The following is a 24751-nucleotide window of genomic DNA, read 5'->3' on the forward strand; positions in this document are numbered from 1 at the left end:
GTCTTACAGCGAGGGTTCTGCACTTGCCTCTTTGATGAGGTTCATGAACCTGGGCCCGAAGCGCCAGGGCTTGTGGCGGTGGCACTGCAGGGAGCTGACGGTCATCTGGGCCGCTCGCTGGGAGGCCACGGCCACCATGTACACGGCGTCGTACATCAGCGCTGCTTCCGTCTGCACAGACACAGCCCTGAGTTACTGCCTGCCCCCACCGCTGCCAGCCCTGCCCGGGGCTCCTCGCAGGGAAAAACCTCTCCTGGGCTTGCCTTGGAGCCCTGAGGAGCAGCCCAATCCAGTTCTTCACGTCATTTTGGAGTGTTTTCAGCACTGGGAGGGAAACTATGCTGGGTAGCTATAGGGACAGGGGTCCCAGGCAGGCTGGAGAGGGGTTCTAAGAAGTCCCAGGTCTATGAGCCACTTTTCTCATGGCACTTGTGGCATTGCTTCCTTCCCAACAGGACAGGCTGGCTCTGCTTTCCAGGGAAGCCAATCCCACTGATCACCTGGAACACATCCCACTGCCCAGATATCTGCTGCCTCCAAGGGCCCACTGCCCTCCAGGATCTGGGTTTTTTGGCACAAATGTGTGCAATGGTGTCCTAGAGAAAGGGGAAATGTCCTTTGGAAGTGTGTTTTGGGGGGATTAACCTGGACTCACACATCTAACTTCCCACTACAGCCCTTGGATCCTTGAATATTACCCCATATATTCAGATACCAAAACTACTGGGTGCACTTTGTGCATCTGTGTTTCTTTTGAGAGTGGGTTTGTGGGTTTAAAGACATGGCCTCAAAGTGACATCACACACTCTGTCCCACTTTGTCACCTCAGAAAAGTGTACCCTCATCTGCACTGGGCTTCAGTGCTCTCACAGTGAGGTGGGAATGGCTGTGTCTCCCTTAATGATGCTGCACAAATTACCTTCCAGGTAAACCTAATGAATAATTAAGCCAGGGCCTGAAGGAAAAAAGGCAGCAATTCTGCAGATGAGAAAATTGAGTCCTTTATAGGAACTACAGAGCTGATCAGTTTTCTGTTTCTTTTCCATGCAATTCCTCTGGGAAATTAATACATTTGATTCTTTGTCTGTGCCATTTACTTGAGTAAGTAACAACAGCACCAGTGTTACCAGTATTGGAGAGTTTGGCTCAAGTGTACCTGAATTTAAGGACTAATCTTAAGATAGTGCAGAGGAGGAATTGGTCTTGATGTGCTTGTCAGGATCTGCCCAAAATAACGTTCCACAATGGGAGCAAATTGTGAGATCAGAAAACATTGTGAGTGATGAGTCAAGCAGGAGGAGACAATACCAGCTGCTCTCACTGCAGAGTGTCTCACAACAGACAGTTGCTCCAAGCACACTCAGGGCATCAAGGGCTGACCCCAAATCCCTCAAAACCGATGGAAATATTCCCATCAGTGTCAGCAGACCTCAGTTTTACACTGGACTGGGCACTCAGGGTTGGATTTTACTGGCTCTGCCTGTGTGCCAGGCCAGAGACCCTGGGAGGAGATGCTTGGTGAGAAAGCTCCTCTGTCCTCGCCCTGCTCTGTCTGGCAGTGCTGATGCTTTGCCCTGAGCACACGGTGTCTGCAGCACTGCCAGGCCTGGCTGCTCAGCCCTGTCCTTGTGCCACTTGTCACTGTCCCTCCTTGGTGTGGCAGCGGGGAGCTTTGCCGCCTCCCTTGGCTTGTCACTTCTCCCCTCACCGTGGCTCTGTTTAGGGCTGTAGGGTGCAACAGATCACCTCATTTTCCAAAGTCAAGCACCTCACCCTGACTTCTGTGCTTTTATGTCAGGAGAAAGAGACTCAGAGTCAGTCCTGGAACTTGTTTTTCTCATTTTTGTGTGCTGCTTAAGCCACTGCAAAGAAAGCCAGAGATCTCATTAGACCAGCTGTGCCTCTGGGTGCAGTTTGGGCATCCAGCAGGACGTGAACTCAGAACTGTCTTGCTTGTGCCCTGCTGCCTTCCCACAAGCTGCTTTCAGGGCAAACAGCAGAGCATGAACCAGAAGGGATAAATCCTGAGTTAATAACAGGATGTACAGTCCTGATCTCTGTGCACTCTGCCGCCTGTCACAGCCTTATTGTCAAATGAAATGCAGCAGTGGTGCAGCTCTCCATCAAACTGGGCAATAATGGAACCTGCTGGGAATACTGAAATGATCCCAGCAAGGAGGGAGAGGTTTCCCTCGTGCTGTGCCAGGGCATCAAGGACACTGAGGTTATGAAGATGCAAAGGAGAGCACAAGAGTCAGGGACAGCAAGGAGAGCAGACGAGTGGTGAGAAATTTGCTTTTCCCAGTGTTGTATTTGGGGGATTTCTGTGTGGATTCCCATCAGGAATTCCCAGGGACAGCTTTCTCCCTGCTTTGGGTACGAGTGAGCATGGTGACACTGTCCAAAGCAGCACCAGTGTGTGCAATGCCAGGGACAGCACACTTATTGCATTTCTCCTCAGGATGTTAAGACATTTCCAAATTTTCCCTGCAATCATCTACAATAAAGGCTATTTCTTATCGCTTTGAGCTCCACTCAGTCCATGAGATGCATTATCTCATACTGCAAAGAGATGGCAACCCTTCACCCTGCCAAACTGAATGGAGTCATGTTGTCTCTGTAATTGTTCCTATTCTTTCCTTTCCTCCTTGGGGGAGTGCTGGGAGGAATCCTGATTCCCTGGCTTGATGATACCTCTCATCTATCTTTAAATTATGTCTCAAAAGCCATAGCTTCTGTAGAGATGGAAATGAAGAGAAAGGGCACTTCACCCATTTAAAAATGCTACTCCCTTCACACGCATGTGGGCTCTGTCCCTGCAGGTTACAAATCCTGCACCTGCCTGGGAAATCCCATTTTCTGCTGCTTTTCCCACTGCGCGATGCAGAAGGCGATGGGAGAAGCAGGGCAGCATTTCGGTTTTCAGCAGCAGTGAGATGAACAATGGCACCGTGCTGGGGCATTGTCCCTGTGCCCCCTGGCAGTGTGGCAGCTCCCTCGCTGTCCCTGTGCCCCCTGGCAGCTCCCTCACTGTCCCTGTGCCCCCTGTGCCCCTGGCAGCTCCCTCGCTGCCCCTGTGCCCCTGGCAGCTCCCTCGCTGTCCCTGTGCCCCTGGCAGCTCACTCACGGTCATGGTGCCGTCGCGGAGCCCCGAGTCGGGCTTGGGCGGCGCCTGCAGCCGCTCCATGGACCACTTGTCCACCACGGCCGACACGTGCGGGTTCTCGATGTTGAGCAGCCGAAAGCCCGTCATGTTCACCCCGCTGTACCTGTAGGGCTCCAGGTCCAGCGCAAACAGGTCCTAAAGCACCAGCAGGAACACAAACAAAAACATTTCTAAAGGAAATTTGGGGCTTTTTCCCCTGTGCCCACCCTGGCTCCCGTTGGAAACCTGACTGAGCCAAAGCTGTGTGAGATGGGTGACATACCACACAGCTGCTTTTGGAAGTGAAAAGATCAATTCCCCACAGCAGAAGTGCTTTGCAAGCAACCTGCACATTTGAATTTATAGCGGTGCTGCAGCTCTGACAGGCCGACATGAGGAATTAGCTGGCCAGTGTCAAGTTCTTTCTAAGCTGAGAGGAGGAAAATTCCGAGAGACGTGGTGAGCGCTGTGCTTTGGCTGCTTAGGAATCCCAATTTCCCCACCGTGCCTCCCCAGGCACCTCTGCCAGGCTGTGGCATGGATACGTCAGTGCATGCGGGCTCATGTGCTCCAGAGCCTGGCATGTACAGGGCAGCTGGGGTGACTGAACCATGTGGGACCCTCCTGAGCTGTGTTTGTGCCATCAAAGAAAACTTTGATTATAAAATTTCCTGAGTGTTTTTATCCGTTTGTGGTTTTGTGGTTTTATAAGTAAATGAAACAAACAGTGATGAACCAGCAGTGCCCACAGTGCAAAGAATTCATCCTTGATTTTGTTTCACTCTGGTCCATCTGTACTAATGGTTTCTCATTAATCAGCATACTGCAATTAATTTGCACTGCATTAAAGTGTTAGCCAGCCCCAGAAATGGGGCCAAACAGCTTTCTTACAAAATGGTGGGTCCTGATGTTCCTAAGGAGTGTTAGCACCCATTCTCCAGGGATTGCCTTGACTAAAGGCAACAAAGATCTCCTAGAAAAACGGAAAAATTTAGCTGTCTTTTCTGAAACAGGAAATTCCCCCCCAGATGTTTATAGTGTTCCTTACCAGTGTTGTAAAAAAGTAGTGGTAGTATTCTGTCATCATTCCCATGGAGAGAATCTGTGAAAGAGATGGAAAGATGAAGGTACTTTACTCTGAGAGCTCCCAGTGTGCTGCAGTGCCTTTGAAAAGCAAGGGTTAAACACACCACAGGTCATGAGAGCTTGATGGCAATAAACCTCACATTTTTCTTTAGGAGCCAAAAATATCCTGTTGTATTTAAATGATGTTTTTATCACCTCTGCTCAGCAAAGAGATTAAAGATTGCAAGACTTCCATGACAAGAAAAATTACTAGACATAACGAGATGCTGATTTAAAAAATCCTTTAGTCTGCAGCCTGAGAGCGCTAAAAAGGAATTTATTAGCAGACAACACAGTTGGTAGAGAGAAGTGCTTAGGGGCAGGTTTTTGTATTCTGCTGCCAGGTGAGAACAGGACACTGCTGAGGGCTCAGGAGTGAAGGAGGAAAACAGAAAGAAGGAAGTTTCTCTAAGTGCCTTTTGTTCCACTGGGGAATGTGGGTCAGCAGGAGAGTGCCAAAACAGCTGGGATGGAAGAAACTTTGGAAGAAACAGCCTCCCTGCAGCCTTCCTCCACTTGTCCCCACGTCCCCATGCTCTCGCCAGACAGGAGAATTCTTTCCTCTCTGGGATCTTGTGAGGAAGAGGAGGAATTATAAACTGGGAAAGTGCTGAGGAATTCATTGTCACGACAGCAACACAGACCAAGGTTAACTCCTGCTCAGTCCTGATCACAGCATTGTAAGGATCTGGTTTTAATACCCTTTCAGGACAGTTTTGGAGTGCCTGAATAGTTTGAAAAGCAGGGGAAACAGAGGGATTTGGCTGGCCAAAATTCCCTTTGCTGGCAGAAGCCGCTGAACATCAGTTGAGTGATTGTCTATGTCAATTCCTCACATTAAAAAAAAAAAAAAAAAAAAGAAAGAAAAAAAGGGAGAAAGAAACCCCTGAACTTTCTGAGCTGCAGCAGATAATAAAACCAGCTCAGTGTTAATCGCAAACAACTGATCCATTTCCAGCCACTAAAAATCAAGCCAGAAGGCAACTATTTCATTGAAATGCTCCACTGGATTTACACATCAAAATTGCCTTTTTTATTTCTGATTTTATTAATCCTCTTCTATTCTGTTTCTTGGAGCTCTTTTATTACCTGTAGAGTCAGCTGGAGGCTGCTGCTCCTGCCCTGTTTATGCACAGATAACAATACAGGGCTGCATCCAGGGGAGCTTTTTTTGTGTGCTGTGTTTCCCAGCTGACCTGGCTGGACTCAGTCCCCCTCCCTGGAGCCACTGGATTTCTGTGGCTTTGTGAAGGAGATGCCAAATTTATGGGATTTTTATGATGCAGATCTCCTCTGAGCTGGAACTGCACTGAAAGAGCCCAGTGGGAAGTCATTGCAGAAGTCATGCTACAGGTTTGTTCTTTAAAGCAAAACCACCCCAAAACTAGGCACAAAAAATGCCCAAACAAACAAGCAAGGGCTCCAAACCCCAAGACAAACAGAAACAAAGCCCTTGATGAGAAGAACCTCTACTGGTTGTGCTCCCCTCTCTGTCATTGAGGATGAGAATTAGCTAAAAGCTATTTAGCACTTTGACATGCCTGTGACATGTGCATTAGATACCAAATAGGGGCTTTTTATTCGAGGATCAAACAGATTTTGCAATAGTAATTTATGTTTAAGGGCAATATGGCTGCTAAGCAAAATTCACACCGAAGGACGATTTAATGCTCTGATGCAGATAAACAGCAGGTGGAATCAAGTCAAAACAAAAGCAAGAGGGATGCTGAGAACCGTGCTGGACATCCCAAAGCATCAATAACTCCCAAGCCTTCATTCCCTGGATGCTCCTGCCAGTGCAGGAGTTTCCAGGGCTCTTCTGCTGAGTGTTAGCAGCACAGCAGCCACAGGAAAGCAGCTCCCAGCAGCTCCCAGGAGCAGGACAATAAAAACCTGCTTGGAGTAAGGATGGATTTCAGGCTGGGACACCCCTGAAGCACCTGGCAAAGCTTCCCACAGAGCAGGTGACCTGAAAGAGAGAAGCAGCCCAGGAGAGAGAGGGGAAGGCAACATCTCTGTCTGTGTGCCTGCCCACAGGAAACTGGATCAGGTTTCATTGCACATTGCTATCTAAATAACTTTGCATGTAATTATGTAAATAATTATGCACCTGATACAAGTGTCCTATTTAAATAATAATAGCTTTTACTTACAGTGGAACTCAGATGAATGTAAACTAGGAAAATCAGCCTCAGATATTCTCCTTGTACATCTCCTGCCCAGCCTTCCCTGTATAACACTTGTTCTTCAGCCAAACTCAGATACGGTTGGACAATGGGAGATAAAGACACTTCCATCTCTAATTATCCATTCCAGATCAGGAGCCTGGGCCTTGTCCTTTGCAGCTGTGCCCTTTCAGCTGGGGGTCATGAACCATGAAGTGAATCCAAGAAAGCATCAGTGGTTAAATTATATATGGCGAGCTGACAGACACTGGATAAAAATACTCTCTTATGTCTGAAAATCTCTTTTGGGTGCCCTGCTCTTGGCTTGAATCACATCCCAGCTCTAACTTGCATTTGTTCTTCTCGTAAAAAACTCCCTGCCTCATTTAGATCCATTGTCAGTCTGCCTTCGAGGCGGGCTGGAACTGGAATGATGAGCAAGTGCATTAATGGGAACTGCACCAAATCCTGTGCTTGCTTTCACTCTGCATTTCCCTCACTTGAGCAGTTATTTCATTTCATGACCATTAAATGCATTTCATTTTCCAATTAATTACCCCTCTGTTTTCTAGGGCCAGTCCATCCCTGCTTCTCACCCACAGAGGAGCACCCGGGGGATGTGCCACTGGTGTTTCTCCCATGGAAGGGGGAACACAGCTAATCCTGCCTTTTCTTAGCAGGGAGTGGGCTCCAGCCTACCTGCCAGGCTCCTGGAAGGAGCACAGTCAGGAGCTGAGGTTTTCTATTCTCACGTCTATTACTGTACCAGGAATGCACTCCACGGTGACACCTGGTTTTTCTGTCTTCTGGAGGAACTGAATTAATGATTCTTTTCGTTGTCTGTCACATCGTCTTTACAGGATGCTCTGTGAGAGCCTTAAACCTGATTAAATATACAGTACACTTCCTCAAATGTATTTTGGGGCTGTGAAGAAAGGAGTAGGTAATTTAAGGTTAGCAGGGATGTACTTTCTGAGAGGTGAGTTTGCCTAGCAGTAAAATCTGTGTTCAGATTACTGTTCCTGGTGTGTTGGCACAAAGTGAGGGTTAAGCACAACAACTCGACCTCTTCAGCTGAGTTCCTCACACAAAAGGCAATACCAGACTGAAAAATGTGCAGGATAAATTGCAGGCTTTGTGCATAAAACAGATTGCAATTTGCAAGAGTCACATTTAATTTACTCGGGGAGTGCTTGTCTAATGCAGAGAGAGCATTCTGTCCTTCTGTCCACCAAATATTCCAGGTAAATGCCATAACCAGCAAAGGAGGGCCAAGCCTCGTGGGGCTGGGCAGGGGCTGAGGGAATCCTGGCTCCCTGAGCGTGTCAGAGAGAAGGGCAACAGTTTGTTCAGCTGAGTGCAGGCTCTGTATTTGGGCTGAATCAGGTTATTGATTCACCTGTTCTTGTTGTGCACACAACAAGCGTGCCTTGATGGGGTTTTAGTGGAAGGCATAAATAAGCAGAAATTAGAGAAGAAATCTGTCTTTTGTGGTGTTTTGTAAAGCAGAGGCTGGAGGAGGCGAGGAGAGGTCCCTGGTGCACACAGCTCCAGCAGAGTTCTGGGCTGATCCTTCTGCTCCCAGAGGAGCTTTTGGGCACCTTTCTCCCTGGAAAACAAGCAGTGTCCCCTCCCTGCTCCATGGGCTACTAAACACCTACTGCATTACCTAAATGCAGTGAACAGACAAGAAGGAGCTGCTTTGGGCACAGCTTTAGGTGACCCTGAGTCCTGTTCCTGTTAGAAATATTATATAATTTAACAACACCACCTGTTTTTCCTGTGACGGCTACTGCATTGTTTACAAAGTCAAAAATATTCTCTACTGACATCACAGAGTTTCCTTGTAATGATTTCTCCAGTGTTTGATGTCTTGCTTCCATCCCGGGTACAATGACAGAGGGGTTTGTGAGTGCAGGGATGGGGAGATGAGCTCTTCCAGTAACCTGCAGTCACAGGAGTCCCACAGGAATTGAGAGCCCTCCACACGTCCACGTTTCACCGCTGCCTCTGGCAGGGAGGAACTCAGCCCCTGAGTTATTGCTGCCAGCACCTCACCCAGCCACAGAACTAGCTCACGGAAAAGCCATTTCCCCTTTCTTTCTAGCCTATATTTATGTTGTTCCTTCTCCCACAGCGCTGACCCACAGGTGTACCTCTCTCAATTTTCCTGTTTTCTCCCACACTGTCATTCTCCCTCCTTCCCCCAGTTCTTCAGGCACTGGAGAGCATTATCTGTATCTGCAGCCTGTCACTTGTCTGGCTGATCCATAACCCACACAAACTTTTCTGCTGCTTTGCCCTGCTTTAGTGCATCTTTCAGCACTCCCTCCTCTTCTTTTGACACCCAGGTTTTGCTTTTTGGGGTTTTTTCCTTACTTAGCCTGGCATATTGGAAGCTCTGTGCCTGCTGCAGGGTGCCAGACACCTGCACCTTCATCTTGCTGGTCCTTCAAAATCTGTGTTGTCAACTCTTCCCCCACAAATCTCCTTTTGGAGCAGCCAAAAGTGGGGATGTTTTTGGGCAGCCCTGCAGGGAGCAGAGTAGGGGCACAGCCCACTCCCCCTGCCCAAACAGTTCTGCTACAGTGCCCTCCCCACCCCTGTACCTCAAATCATTCACACTGAGGAAATCCTAACATTTACTGCAGGACAGCATTGCTGGGAGCAGGAAATCTCACCTCCAGGCTCACAGGAATTGTGTGCTGCAGCTGATCTAGGATTCTGCAAGCCCCAAGTTCCTCCAGCCTGGAGAGGAACATTCCAGGCTCCCCACACGAATGCAGTAACTTGCCTTGCCAACTTGGGCACAAAAAGCTGCTCTGCAGGACTTCAGTATTTCAGTAAAACATTCTGGGATGGGAACAGAAAGGGACCTTTATGGGCATTTAGTCAGTGGAAGCTCTCTGGTGCTCTTCTGGGATCAGGGTATCCCATCAGACTGCCTGGCAGGAGAAATAACAACTTGTCCCTCATCCCTAGGGGTGCAGCAAGGAGGCAACTGCCCTCAAAATGTATGGAGCTGTTTCCTGCACATCAACAAACTGTGCTTTAGACTTTGCTTGTCAAGGAATGTACAGCAAGTGGCACCAGTAAATTGCAATTCCCACCACTCCCAGTGTGCCCTGGGAACGTCGGGCTGTGCTTGTCCTTGCCTGCTGTGGCTGCCCAAATCTCACACTCAGGCTGGGCCAGCCCACGCACAACAACCTCTCCCATCGGTTTAAAGAATAGATTTTTCTTCTGATTCTGCCTCTATTTTTGATGGGAAAAAAATAAAAACTGTTGATTAAAGCAGGACAAGCTGAAACACACGGAGCGATGTCCCTAGCCAGGCAGGACCTGGCATGTCAGAAAGAAAAGCCTGTTTGCTCCTGTGCATACTCGTGGGGCTCTCTGGGGTGTCAGTGCAGCCCTGGGCTGCTGCACCTTTGTGACTTCTGTCCCTGCACTCACTCCCCTGGGCCAGGCTGGGGAGCGCCTTTGGTTTTGGTGGATGTGGGATCAGAGAGGCTGGCAGATTTTGGGGAGCAAGGCTCTCGTGGAGCTCTGGCTCCCCGTCCCCGGTACCTGCTTGAGGATTTCTGCCGCCGTCTCGTGCGAGCAGTCGAATATCACGTAGAACTCCTTGCCCTTCTTCATTTCCTTCAGCAGAGGCCTGGCATCCTTGTTCCCAGAGGGCAGCTGGCGGATTTTGATTTTGATGTTGTACCTGGAAGGGGCTTTGATGAGCTCCTGCAGGCGAATGAGACCTGAGAAATGGCAGGCAATGACACAATCACCATCCTGTGCCACGAGGATTTATTGTCACTTACACAGGGTCTCTCACACTCCACGCTCCCTGGGGATAATTGCTAGTTCCATATTTGCCAGCTTCATAGCTAATATTATTGAAGCTTTTCATTCCCATGTTTATACTTGGCTTCTAAATATTTTGGAAGGTGTTTTTAACTGGTTGACTACAGGATATGTTTGCATTGATGTAATACAATATAAACATATTGTAGTATGTTTAAATTGAGACATGAAAAGCAAATAAGGCTTCTCCCTGTGCAGCTCATTAAAATTCCAATACCATACAGCAAGAAGATAAAATTGAGGAAACCTCTTAACTTTCCTGCCTGGTGTCACTCAGCAGCTGTGAGTTCTTACAGAATCTTTTGGGATGCAGCTCTACATCCTCAAACACGGGTGATTTCTCAGACTCGGTGTTCAGCTGGCACAGCTTTACACGCCTCAGCTGAAGGCAGTGGAGCTCAGCCAGAGCCTTGTCCAAGTGTTTAAACACACTGCAGTTCCACTGGCTAATTCAGCACTCCTGTGTAATTTGCACTGCCTCCAAAACCGAGGGAAGATAGTTAAGAGCTCTTTGAGGTGTGTGATTACAGCCTCGCTTTATCCACGAATGCAATTCACCCACAAAAAATTCCTGATCTCCTGCTGAGGGGAAGTAAAAGGCTGCCTTAAAAATATGCATAGAGAGAGAGAGAGAACACAGGCAAGGAGCACTTCTTGAACAAAAATCAAACAAATTATTAAAATGAAGGAGCTCCTGCCTCTCCTGCTGGGAGTGGGGATAATATTTGTGTGGGTGTGAGTGCCCCTGGTTGAGTGGCGCATCTAAGGCAAGACAAAGCTCCCTGTTCCCTCTGAGCTTCGAGGGCTGATGGCTTCACTCGAGTGTTGGCATTGTGCTTGGGGAAAAGCTGCTCTCCCTCCACCTACAGGGCCAGGCCTGCTCCTTGCTGATTTTCTAGTACCAACAATCAATAGAGAAAATGAAACATGATGAGCATTCAGCTGGAAATGCTGCAGGCACCGGGAGCTGGGCCTGGCCAGGAGCCAGCTGAGGAACAGGAAACCACGGGAGCTGATTTTGATGGGAATGGGCTCCCAGCGCTCACTGACTAAGGGGTCGGGGTCACCTGGCTGGGAAGGTGCAGCCCAGGTGTGCCCAAGGCTCACCTCTGGCTGCAGTGCCTGGGATGGCAGTTCCAGGAGGGAAAATGAGATTTGGGAGGAGGAGTCTGGGAAGCCTTCATCTCATCCTCACCTCTCACTGAGAACCGGTGTTTGTCTTCCCAGCAACAAAAAGTACTTGAGTGCAAGTGTGGTGAAAAGCAAAAAACCTAAAGGATTTGCTGACCCACTTCCCTCTCCTTTTCGGGGGAAGAAATTACTGTGTGCCTTAAAATATCTCCTTTGGTCCCATCAGACTGGGACCTTGCACTCCCAACGTTTCCTGCTGCCACACGGAGTGAGATGGAGCCCAGGTGTGGTGTCCTGGAGAAGCCAAAGCAGCAGTGCCAAGAACTGCAGCTATTTCTCTGGAGGACATGGCAAAAGCCTGACTCCCTGAGCCCATCCAGTGCCACCCCCTGCCCTGGGCAGGGACACCTCCCGTGAGACCAGGGTGCTCTGAGCCCTGTCCAACCTGGCCAAGGTGGTTTTATTTCTTGTGGTGTAACGATGGCAAACATTAGGGATGAGAAATAAGAGCTTGAGTTAACTGGCGTCACTCTAACCCCAAATCCAAGGACTATTTATACTGATCAAAGTTGACATGTTTACTTTCCTGACTCTGAGTTAATAAGATGATTGATGATTAATTTACTTCGTAAATATCTCTGCAAATGAAATCTCTTTCATATCAGACATTTTTGTAGCTGAGCAGGTACACAGCACTTGGTGTTTTGGAATGCCAATTTGGCTATGGGGTGGGCTGGAAAAGACCTCTCCTTGTTTCTATTCTGTCTAGAAGATTTTATCTAGGAGCTAATGGAGAATGTCCAGTAGGGTCCACAGAGAGGATGAAGGGTCTGGAGCATCTCTTTTGTGAGGAGAAGCTGTGGGAGCTGGGCCTGGTCAGTGTGGGGAAGGGAAGGCTGAGAGGGGATCCATCAATCCAAACAAATACCCCATCAATGCACACAGATACCCCATCAATGCACACAAATAATACCCCATCAATGCACACANCCCATCAATGCACACAAATACCCCCAGGGCTGTCACAGGATGGAGCCACACTCTGCTCAGTGGTGCCAGTGCCAGGATGAGGATGTGGCCATGAACTGAAACACAACGAGTTCCACCTCAGCCTGAGGAAGAACTTCTGTCCATGGAGGGGGCAGAGCCCTGGAACAGCTGCCCAGGGAGGGCCTGGAGTCTCCATCTCTGGGGACATCCCAAACCCACGTGGGGAGTTCTGTGTCACCTGCTCCAGGTGACCTTGCCTTGGCAGGGGGGTTGGGCTGGGTGATCTCCAGATTTTGGAATTCTGGGATCAGTTTGAAGCTGTGCTATGGGTTCCACAACCAGGAAGCAAAACGGGGCTGACTATTCAAACCCCAGAGGCTCCTTCCCGCAGTCTGGTGAAGTGAGCAGCTTTCCAAAAGCCACGGCAGCAGCAGGACAGGGTTTTTCCCCCGTGACCCAGGAAAGCTGCTGAGGGCATGGCAGAGCGAGCTGCCCCAGGTCTGGCAGGAGCAGCCCCGCAGGCAGCAGCACTCACCCGTGCTGTCCTCGTACACCACGGTGACGATTTTCCAGTTGTAGTAGAGCACGAGGTCCAGGACGGCCCTGCTGATGGCGGCGTAGTCGGGGTACAGGTTGATGTAGAAGGCGTCCCTGTTGTCCACGCTGGGGTGCTTCCAGCGGGTCTGGATGTGCGGCACCTCCAGGGCGTTGCAGATGGACTGCACGGCGCTGACCGACGAGCTGTGCGCCGGCCCGAACAGCGCCGCCACGCCCAGGGCCAGCTGGTCACAGGCTAGGCACAGGGGACAGGGGGCTCTTAGCGGGAACAGCGAGGGCCTGGGGGATGCTCACCGAGGGCTGGCATCCTCCATCCAGCCCCAGCACTTCAAATGAGAACAGAGCATTGCCTTGCTCCCAGACCCACCCAGAGATGGGCCAGTGGCTCCTGAGGTGTTCAGGGGAGGTTTAGAGGGTAAAGGGAGAGGCTGAGGGAGCTGGGAAAGGGCTCAGCTGGAAGAAAGGAGGCTCAGATGGGACCCTGTGCCTCTGCACAACTCCTGACAAGAGGGGACAGCCGGGGGTGTCGGGCTGTGCTCCCAGGGAACAGGGACAGGAGGAGAGGGAACGACCTCAGGCTGGGCCAGGGGAGGTTTGGGCCGCATGGCATGAGAATTTCCCCATGGGAGAGGTTGTTAAACAGTGGAATGGGCTGCCCAGGGAGGCTTGCAGTGCCCAGCACTGGAAGTGTCCAAGGAAGGGCTGGATGTGGCACTCAGTGCCCTGGGCTGGGGACAAAGTGGGGATTGGGCACAGCTGGGGCTCCATGGGCTGGGAGGGCTTTCCCAGCCTCAGTGACCCTGGTTTGGTTGTGGTTCTGAAAATGGCTTTACTGATCAGCTTTACACCCTTGCCCTTGCTTGCTGCACATAAACCCTTCTCTGCTCGTTGCCTTGCAGATGACACGGATTCCTGAGCTGCCTTTCTCAGAATGGCTCTATCCCAGAGGATCCAGGGGCTCTCTGGCTGCACAGGAATGTCTCAGCAATGAAGTTCCACAGCAGAGCACCAGGTAATACAACCCTGGAGGCACAGCAGGCTCTCCAGGGATCCCCCTGGGACTGGCACCTTTCTGCCCGGGTGAGCTGCCCTCATTCCAGGCAGCTGCAGGGACACGAGCAGCAAAGGGCAGCACGATTCACTGCCCTCCATCATCTGTGTTTACAGAGCAGGCAGGAGTGCCCAAAGCCCCAGGTAACAGCACAGGGAAATAAAGAACCCACACACTGACATTTTATACCCCTCCAAACCAGCCAAATACATCAACAAAGCTTTCCTTCTCCTGTGCCCATATCTCAGCCTCAAGAACCCTGCCTGGAGCTGTCTCTGCATTTTTCTTTCTCTCCCATGTGTTTGCAGGCTGACAGACAGGAGATGAAGTAATATCAGTTATTTCTGTCCACTGGTAAAATTTACTGCCAATGTTTTTAACACGGCTCCTGACTGAGACAAAGCCCTGCACTGAGCTGCAGGCTGCTCTCCTTGTGAGGGTGGGGAGTTTAGAAATTGCTCTGATTGAGGGAAATGTTACATACACCAACTTCCACAATGAGCTGAGATTCTTTAAATTCGAATTTAGCTCTCTGACTGTAATAGAATATGACAGAAAATCAATTCTTTTCTGTTTCCATTCCACAAATGAGTGTTTCACAGACAGCATGAAGTGCACAGGCTTTCCAGGTTTAATTCAGAAGCCTTTCTAAAGCATCACAGGTTTAATGTGCAAATTCCAGAAATAACTTCAATAATTCATGCTGAGAAGAAATTACTGCTGTCTGTGTGAGTTTCTTGCAGGTGCATTAACAACTTCCTGCATTTAAATGGAGGGGGCACTTTCACAACAGTCACAGCAGAGATTCTCACTCTACAGGGAATCTGAAATACTGTATCAGCCTGGATTACACGGATTATAAATCCACCACGCTTGACATTCTACAGCACAGAGCTCCAGGATGTACCTGATAACTGAAAAAGAATGCAAAAAATGCTATTTAAAGCTCTTTTTTTAAAGTTCTTTGAAATAATTTTCCTTTTCTCCACTCTCACTAAGAAACTGAAGTGGCACAAGGAAAATTTGGTAGTGCAGATATTTGAAAGGTGACAGCTCACCAGCCTGGCTTCTGAAGAGAGGCATTTTTATTTTCCAGCAATTCCAGTTCCAGGAACTGGGCTGCTCTTTACAACATTTTATCAAACTTTGAGCTTGTTCCTAGAGGCCAAAGAACACATGGAGCTAAAGGAAAGCTGTGACTTATTACCCCTCTCTGTTTTGGCCTGCAAGTCAATTGGATGGGAGTAAATTGGGCCATAACTTTCCTTCTCAGGAAAATAAAAAAAAAAGAAGAGGCAAAAAAAAATTTCCACACTTGACTACCCCAATTCTTACAGTTGTTTATAACAGAGAAACTTATTTGTCTCCAGGGCACTGTGCATTAATATTTCAGGGCAGGGGGGGCTAGTGGCTTCTGGTCTTTAAAAGGAGTAGAAATAATTTACCAATAATGGGTATCTGTGCTAATTATGGGTTGTGACATCCCACTGTGCTTCCTGTGAGTCTGTGATCATTTTTCTGCAGAATTCCAGGTGGCAAATCTATGTTTTGGAAAGAAAAATGGCTTGGACTTGCCATCTGCCATCTGGGGCTCTTAGCATGCAGACAGGATGTAGGGTTTATTCAGAAAACACATGACAGGTCCAAGCCCAGCTTGATTCTTAGTTCAAGCACCTCTGAAAGATTAACTTTGTGGTACACATGATACAAGCAGAGCAGAAAAGGAGATCAGGCTGGGGAAAGGTATAAAGTACAAGCCAGGGATGTAACTGACACAGTAATTGAGATATTTACCTCTCCTTGAGGCTTCAAAACTATCGAAAAGGTTAATTCTCTGGATGTCATAGGTTAATGTGGTATTAGGCATCAGTGTTCTGTTCCTGTTAATGTTGGTGACAGCAAACTTGAACGCCAATTCTTCAATATTAACAGGTTCATTTTCCACAGTTTCGAATATCCCTCCTGTTGGAACAGAGATAAATGGGAAGGATTATGCACCTCTTAATTGCCACACAGAAAGAGGGAAAAATAAATTATGAGCCATAATTTCTGAGTGTTCATCTAGGAAAACCTGATGGCTGCTCAAAGCACTACAGCAAGAGCAGGGTGGATGGTTAGTTTTTATCTGCTGTGCCACTGGGGTTAACTCAGAATTATGAATGTTGCTCCACAAACATCTGGGGAAGGTGACATGTGTTTATTGTCCAGCCTTTTTAGAGGACATGCTAAATGCTTGTGGAAACTTCTGTGCAGCTCCTTTCTAATGAAAGGAGGGATGGGCATGGGCCTTGCTCTCCCTGCTGCAGTGTAATCTGCGTTTGGAGATGGAACTTGGACGTGTGGATGTTTGCTGAGGTGTTTCTGCACACCCTGGCAGTCCAGGATCCACTGAGGAGACCGAGAGCAAACGGACTGAGAGTCCCCCCCGAGCTCTGTGTTCCCTCTGCTTCCTCCCAGACCCCAGGCAGCCTTGTTGGTCGTTGCTGTTTGCTCAGCAACTGGGGAATATTTTTGCTTTTTCCAAGGAAAAGGAGCTGAACCTGTGTGCACCAGCAAGCTTTCCCAAAGAGGACTGTAAATACAAATTTAGGAAGTGTAATGCTCTTCCCTGGAGTGTGTCCTGGGATGGGGAAGGTGTCTCAAGGCCACAGCCTGTCCCAGCAGACGGGGATGGCCTCTCCCTCCAGCCTCTAAAGACCTTATTATGCCAGCAGCACATTCCCACTGTCCAGGGGCAGTGGGATTTGGGGAATGCACTGCACACACAGCTGCTTTTAAAAAATAGCTCCTCTAAACAGCAATCTCCAGCTCCACTGCTTGGTTTTGCAAGTATAATTTACTCATTTAGTGCAAGTCACTAGAGAATACTTTGGATTTCTCACTTACATATTTCCCCATTTCCCCATGTTAAATTTGAGGCCCCTCTCTCTGTATTTTCTGGCCATCTGAATGTATTCAGCTCATGAGCTGCAACCTCCTGCAGTTTTGATGTCACCCATGTAGGAACAGTGCAGTCATTAGCTGACCATCAGAAATGGGAACACACTGGAATCAAAACCTGGTTTGAATTTTAATCCAGCAATGCAGACCCTGGAGGCTACCAACCCCACTCTGGTAATATTATCCCTGGAATGAACAGCATTGTTTTATCTCCTGGATCCACACAGAGCAATGCCTGGACATGGCTTAAACAATCTGCCAACCTCAGCAATTTTCTTGTACTCTCCATGGATTTCTCATGTGCATTGTGCAGGTATCAGAACCTTAAAGATTTCTTCCCTCTTCCTCAGAAAACATCCAAGGGATTACAAAAGAGTGTGATACACAAAAACAGCCATAAAAACAGCCCAAGTGCAGGATTTGGAACCAAACCACCGAGTGGAATGCTAAAAGTCAGCAGGATATTCCAGAGCTGCAAACTCCAGATCACCCAAAGGGAAAAGAATCTAAAGCCTGTCCTTTCAGTCCTGTAATTCCTCATCCCAACTATGATCCCAGCAAGTTTAGTGGTTAAACTCAATTATCTTTCCCTGATTTCACCCAAGGAAGACAATTCTTTTCAGTCAGCTGCAATGCCAGCCTGGGCTTGGGCCAGAAAGGTTCCACTGCTGAGTTTTCCTGGAATCCCTGCTGGAAGCAGCAGAGCATTGCTCCATCAGGGAGGGTGGATGTCATGGGTACAAGGGACAGCCTGAGATAACCTGGAAATAAGGGTGTCCACAATCCCTCCCCACTTCCAATAGGATCTGTATTTTGCCATTTGATCTTGGCAAAAATCCCCTCCACCTCAGAAATTATTACTGTCCATTCCATCACTTTCTGCTTCTTTTTTTATTAATTAATTAAAACTACTTCATCCAACCACCCTTGAGGCAACCTTCATACCTGGATGTACACAAGCACTTCCTCATTCTAGGGCCAGAACCATTTCCATCCCTCTAATCAACTGCCTATTAAATGAAGATTAATTTGAATTAATGATGTATAACCAGGAACTATTTATACTTCATTAGCAGAATTCCACAGGACTTTTCCTTTTGGAGAAGAGAGCAAGCTCAGTGGGCAGCAGGATGGCAGGGAGGGAAAGAGGGGAAGTTTTGTGTGGATGTGTTTTCTGAGCAAAGAAAACTCTGCACACACTTCCAGGTTCCTTTGGCACACATGAGCAGAGCAGGAGAGCACTCTCAGGATTACAGGCTTTATTTGTGAGATACCCTGGAGAAAACATGGAATCATGGAATGGTTTGGGTTGGAGGGGGCCTAAAGCTCATCCAGTCCCACACCCAGGCACGGAGAGAGCCCAGGAGGGAGTTTATGGAGGCAACAATCCCCCCCTGAGGAACTGAGCTGACTGAGCTGGGGGATATTGCATTGCAAAGGCTCGGGCTGTACCTATTTGAGCTTGATTCTTCTGTTCAGGCCCATTCAGCTGCTAAAAAAGGAGTCGAATTACTGGGTAAATCTGCATCACAAACAAGCTGTGCTGTAGCATTTTCATCCATACATCCCTAATGAAATCCAGCAATTCCATAAATAGTCTCTTCTCCTTCTTCTGCTGAAGACTGACAGCCAAGCTCAGAATTTATTGTAAGGTCCAGGTTAAAAGAAAAATAGCAGAGTAAGTGACAAGTTTGATGAAGAACCAGTTTGTCAGATGATTCATTTGAATAAAGTAATTACCGTACAACATTTAAAAAACAAATTAACCACAGCATTATAGAAGGGAAGGAAGGAAGGAAGAAGAAATCGATGTTAACTCAACATGAATGATGTTCCAGGAATGAAGCTGTTATTGCTGAGTCTGAAAACAAGTACTGGCTTTCGTGTTGGGCTGCTGATAGCACTTAGGTGGGAAAAATTGCAAATTTTGGAGTCCTCCCTTTCAGCTCCCTCCTTCCTCAGTCAGAGAGTGAATCCTGCACAGCAAACCAAAGGCTGCTGAGTCCTGCTCAGTGGCAGACCTGACTTTTCACTTACAGCACATCATTTGTAACGTGATTTCTTCAAGGATGAAGGAAAAAGCCCCAGTGTCTGCCCCTCCTTGGGGTTTAGCAGTGGAAGGTAAGAGGGAATGACAGGCTGGGTCCAGCTGCTCTGCCGAAAGGGGCTGAGCCACGTGAAGCAGTGACAGCATCAGCTCCGTTCACTCTGAGCACAGAAATCCCCACAGCAAGGGAAATGTCACAACTGCACAGCACACTTCAGCAGGCACACCTGGAAAAGCCCCTCCAGCTCTCCCAGGCAAGCAAATATTGCCATTTCAAGGGGTTATCAGGGACCGAGGGAGTTTCACAAAGGTCAGGGCAGAATCCATTCCCAGTGGGGGATTTTACAGTGTGTGACTCTTTCCAGTTGAGGATAAGCCCCTGTTTGTGCATGGTTGGTGCCCATGTTTCCTGTGCTGGCTCAGAGGAGGAATTTTCCCGGGCTGAGTGTCAGCTGGGGAGCTGCTGGGACACGGCTGACACATGGAAGCAGCCATGTGGAAGCAGAGGCCCTGCTGGATGCTGCTCCCTCCCGAGCTGGGAGCCACCCACAGCTCCCAGAGCAGCCCAGTGCCAGCACGGGCAGGTGCTTTGCCAGCAGGGCTTCCACAAACACCTGGACATCCATTTCCTGCAGGGATGCTGCTCCCAGCAGCCTCCCCTCCTTCCACAGGGAACTCGGGAGGTGCATGAGAACTCATTAAAACCCACCTGGCAGCCACTGAAGGGAAAGGAGAGCTAAATCCTAATGGCTGTGAGCTCTGTGCTGCTGCTGTCCCCAAAGAGAAGCTGCTGCTGGTGCCAGGTTGATGTAGAGGATTCAAGAAGCCAAGTGAAAACAAGGTTTGCCCTCGGGCTCTCTGACAGGGATATGGATTCCAGAGGGGTCTGGATCACAGGCACTCCGTGGGGCTGGGGGCAGATGGAAGGCTCAAAAAGGAGCAGGGCACAGCAAAGCAGTGCTGAGGAAGATGTTTTTCTCCAGGTAATTCCCTCTGACAGAGCTCCACTTGCAACACCTGCTACTGGGACCCCCCTCCAAGCATATCTCCCCATCCTTATCTGTTAGCAAAGGACAGATTCTCCTGTGCCATGTGGCGTCCAGCTGGGAGGCAGTACCTGTGCACGCACCACGCTCATCTCTCCAGAAAATAACCAAAGAAGTTATTGCTCACAGTTCAGCAGCATCTTCCTTTGCAAAGCCACCTCTCTGATGGTGTAAGGTCACCCAGAAATTGGCTGTTACCTCTGACTGAGACAGCACCCATGAGCTACTCTGCTGTGTGGGTGTGCACTAGAAGTTTCTCAGGAAGAATGGTGAGCAGCCCCAGCTCAGTAACGAGCAGTAATTGCAATTTGCACTTGCACATCCTGCAGCCTGCAGAGGGTTTCTCCCCGAGGTTCTCCTGGAGCTGGAGCACAGGGGCTGTCTGGCTGGCAGAGCCCACCCTGGCAGAGCATTTGGGCACTGGCTGAGGCTGCAGCAGCCCTCGGAGCAGGAGCTATTACCATCCTCATTTTACACACACCGGAGCTGAGAGCCACCTTCCCACCTCCGCTCCCTGCCCAATCTGTTACAAAGCTGCTTTGGAAGCCTTCCATGCATCGTGCTCTGTTCCAGCCCATTCCCACCTTCCCTGAGCCCCTGGCCCTGCCTTGGCATCCCTGATCCCTGCATTCCCCAGTCTGGCTCCTGGCCAGCCCCCAGCTCTCCTCCTGTGCTCCACATGTCACTGCCCTGCTCTGCCTGCTCCCTGGAACCCATCACCCATCTGGGGGCTCCTGCTTTCGGGGTGCACCCAAACAGACCTTCCTGCCCCTTCCCCTCCTTGTTTCCAGCCATCAGAATCCCCAAGGAAAGACGGTGAGCACGGAAAGGCAAAAACCCCACTCTGGAACCCCCCTGGATTTTGGCCTCCCTTACCCCAACTAACTCCCTGTCCCTGTAGATGGCAAGCTTCTCAAGACTGTAAGAAATTTGCAGCCAAACAGAGCAATTTTTTAATGTAATAAATGCAGGGCTGGCTCTGGGCTTGGGGGATGGTTTAATTCTCCTTTCTATGGCTGTGGGGAGCTGAAACCTGGGACAGGCTCAGGACCTGAACCCTGACCAGGGGAGGGGATGAGCCCCAAGTGTCAAACTCAGAAAAGGGGATTTTTTAAAAGAAGACTAGGCTTGTTTATAGCCAGGTCACTGTCACATTTGGTATCTCCTCTGTTCCAAACTGCCCATCCAAAACCCAGCTCTGTGTTCCAGTGTGGTTTCATTCCAGATGCTTTTGTGAAGGTTTTTCCCCCAGCTGTAACAAGGCTGCTCAAATTTTGCTTGGGTTTTTTTTGCTGAACTCTCAGAGGGAATCAGCCTCTCTGCCCTTCTCATGCAGTGTGGGTGGTGCTGAATGACCAGTGATGAAACTGCTGCAAATCCCACTTTGGGTTAAATAAAAATGGTAAAGTATTTCTCCACCCAAAATATCCCCTGTGAGAGCCAGGGCAGGTGTTTATAATTATCTGCACTCCAGAAAGGTGCATTCAGCCCTGCTTTGATCCTTTGGAAAGCAGGGGGATAAAAATACGTGTGTGTATGTATATATAGAAAAAGTTGGGCTTATTAAGATACAAGGATCTGCCTTTTCCAAGGGGAATGATTTCACTTCAGATGCAAGTGGAGATAGCTCCCAAAGGCACACTTGGCATGATTCATGTTACAGAATTTCTAAGTAATGAACTTTCTCCTTTTTACTAACAGCAAATGAATCTGGTTGACCTGATTTAGGTGTCTCTTGCAACACCAGGCAGGAACTAAAGCATGATTTTCGAGGTGCAAGCTCTCGATTTGATAGGGAGCTTTAAAACTGTTGCTTTTCTCCTTTACATTTTATATTTCCCTCTGCCTGCACTATGCCACAGGCTGTGGGCTGTTCCAAACATTTCTCCTGATTCCAGCAGGGTTTGATCAAATTCCCTCGTGGCTGAGCATTCCTCCCACCATGCTGTAACAGCTTAAATAGTCTCTCTGGAGAAGAAACTTACTTTCTCCTGCCTTTGTACTTTATCCTGCTTCACAGATCTGCTTTTCCCGAGTGTCTGAGTGAGAGGATTTCCCTCTGAGACACCCAGACATCCTGGCACATTCACTGCTGACCATGTGCAGGACTGCAGGGTGCTGCTGGCAATGGAGGGGCAACAGGAAAGCAGAGAGCAAGGAACAATCACAGGAGAAAATAAAATAAAATAAAATAAAATAAAATAAAATAAAATAAAATAAAATAAAATCTTATCTTGAGGAATATAGGAAGGTGAAAAGGATTTGACAGAAATAAAAAGCAGATGAGGAGAGTGGAAAGCAAGCTGGTGGGATGAAGACTGATGGCACTGAGCTGCAGGCACTGAGTCCATCTGAGTCCATCTCAAAAATATTCAATAACTTACAAATATAGCAGGAATTTTTGGCAGATACAAAGCAATTGTGCCTTACACTTGAGGAAACCTCAAACCAAAGGAAGCCATAGAGACCCCTAAAAGAACAGCAAGGAAAATTGAATTGAGGGGGGTTCTGCCACTGCTCTGACCCCGACACCTGCTTACATCAGGAGGATATCTGCACAAAAAGTGCTTCCCACTGTCCTGGGCAGTGGCTGCAAGAGGTGACACTCGCAGAAAGCAGCAATAAACACAGGCTTTTCTGCACTCTGACAGCAGATGACCCTTGGAAACAGGAAGATGGACTCGAGAGAGCCCTGGAAAGTCACTCCAGAGAGGAGCCCTGAGGGGAGGCAAGGCAGCCCCACGGAGCAGTTGGGAGCTTGCATTTGCAGTGGAGCTGCTTCAGGAAGAGCCGTTTTTCTCCAGCTGTTAGCCAGGAATAGAAAGGCATTTCAAAATCCAAGACAATGCTTTGAAATGAGCGCTATTTAGCAAACAGCATTTTTGTGCACAAATGTCAGGGTTATATCTTTAAAAATGACACAGACTGTCTTTTCCTGAGTGCCCATTAAGCACTATTATCTCTAAGATGCTTACCAACAGTAAGGTTTTTATTAAAGCTGAAGAAATCCGAGTTTATCCTGAAAAAGCATGGATAAATCAGACCACAAACTGTCCCAAAGTACATCCCTTCCAGAGAGGAGGTGCTGGAGGGAGGTGGAAGTTGGCAGGGGGACATTTTAAGCTCCAACTTTGGTCTTTGGCTGCTGTGTTTCTGAATCCCAGCTGCTCCAGCTGCCCTGAAGGCAGAACTGCCTGTCCAGCCAGGAATGGGGGATGCCTGGAGAGGACTTTGCCTGTGATTGTCCCATCCTTCCTTCTCCCCAGGTTGTGCCAGGCTTGGCATTAAGGAAGGAAAAACCTGAAGTTTAAAAATAATAAAAACTGCAAAGAGACGTAAGTGATTTGATTGGTTTTCATGATAAGAAAGAAATCCCCCCCTTTAGCTTTCCTTGGCATGGAGGAAGGATATAAACCCAGGTTTCCCACTGGATCCATGGCTTTGGTTCTCCTGAAGCTCCAGGCACACATTTGGTGTTTGGAGGACAGGAGGAAATGTGCAGGTTTTGCTCAGGATTTTCTTTAAACCTTACAGCAGCATATTTTCCCCGTGCTGCTGCACCATTATTCTGCTCCCTTTAAGTGCCATTAATGCAGTTTCATCCTTAATTCCTCAGGTATCAGGAAGGAACACGGAGAAAATGGGCTGCCATTCTCCATTATTTACCTTGCAGCCTCAGCAGCAGCAGTTTCAAAGAAAACCAAGGCACATTTCCAGTCCTGGGGAGTGTAATGTCTGAGGAGCTCATGTGAGATGATGCTCTTAAGGGTGGGGGTGCAGATTTTCCAACAGATCCACCCTCATGAGCAATGTTTAATCAGCACCTGTCCTCATCATAATGATGGCTGGCTCTTGAACAGACACTTACTGGAGGTGCCTGCTGTTTAAAGCTTCCTTGGTAATTACCAACCTGGAACATTTCTGTTCCTCCATCTTCTGAGGGCCATTTGACTCTGAAGAATGCCTTATTCAATGTCTACATTTGCAAATATTAAAGCACCGAGTGTAAACAAAACACTGCTGCACCTGATGACAACTGTACATCAAGTGCTCAATTATACCACTCCAAGAGAAATGTGGAATGGGAACCCAAACAACTCTAGGAACACTTTCCCCTTGTAATGCTTCCCTCGAAAGAGAACCCAGAATGTCCTTCTCCACAAATCACACTCAGATTGAGACATTCCACTGCAGCAGCTTCACTGGGAACAGCTTTATCAGGAATTATTGGCACTGAATAGAGATGGGAGTTACAATTACATTTACTATATTAGTAGAAATGTGGAATGGGAACCCAAACAACTCTAGGAACACTTTCCCCTTGTAATGCTTCCCTCGAAAGAGAACCCAGAATGTCCTTCTCCACAAATCACACTCAGATTGAGACATTCCACTGCAGCAGCTTCACTGGGAACAGCTTTATCAGGAATTATTGGCACTGAATAGAGATGGGAGTTACAATTACATTTATTATATTAAAGGTCTTCTTAGCTGTAATTATTACACTTATGGATAGGGAAGTTAGATATGTACTTTGAAAAAAATGGCAGGAAAATCCTGGGTAATTTTACCCAGGGGTTAAAACTGTGTTAAAAAATTAAAGAAAGAAAAAGACAATTATCTGAAAAACCTATACCATATCTCCAGGCCTCACAAGGTGAATATCTGAGTTACTAAATTGTTACTCATATTTTT

General features: G+C 48.2%; 1 protein-coding gene across 3 annotated transcripts in view; it reads right to left on the minus strand.

The window, feature by feature from the left end:
• GRIK1 (glutamate ionotropic receptor kainate type subunit 1) overlaps positions 1 to 24751 on the minus strand; it is a 102534-nt gene that overhangs the window by 34816 nt on the left and 42967 nt on the right. For all 3 annotated transcript variants that reach the window (XR_005954589.1, XM_041460408.1, XM_041460409.1), the window contains exons 2-7: positions 15818 to 15985; positions 12950 to 13207; positions 10006 to 10187; positions 4194 to 4247; positions 3128 to 3301; positions 28 to 171 (exon numbers count right to left, since the gene is read on the minus strand). Coding sequence is in view for 2 of the 3 variants with exons in the window: in XM_041460408.1 (XP_041316342.1) it covers positions 28 to 171; positions 3128 to 3301; positions 4194 to 4247; positions 10006 to 10187; positions 12950 to 13207; positions 15818 to 15985 (980 nt within the window). In the remaining variant the exon portion in view is untranslated. The remainder of the gene's footprint in view (positions 1 to 27; positions 172 to 3127; positions 3302 to 4193; positions 4248 to 10005; positions 10188 to 12949; positions 13208 to 15817; positions 15986 to 24751) is intronic.

The sequence above is a fragment of the Pyrgilauda ruficollis genome, unplaced genomic scaffold (genome assembly GCF_017590135.1).
Source record: "Pyrgilauda ruficollis isolate IOZ18807 unplaced genomic scaffold, ASM1759013v1 scaffold143, whole genome shotgun sequence".
Classification (NCBI taxonomy): Eukaryota; Metazoa; Chordata; class Aves; order Passeriformes; family Passeridae; genus Pyrgilauda; species Pyrgilauda ruficollis.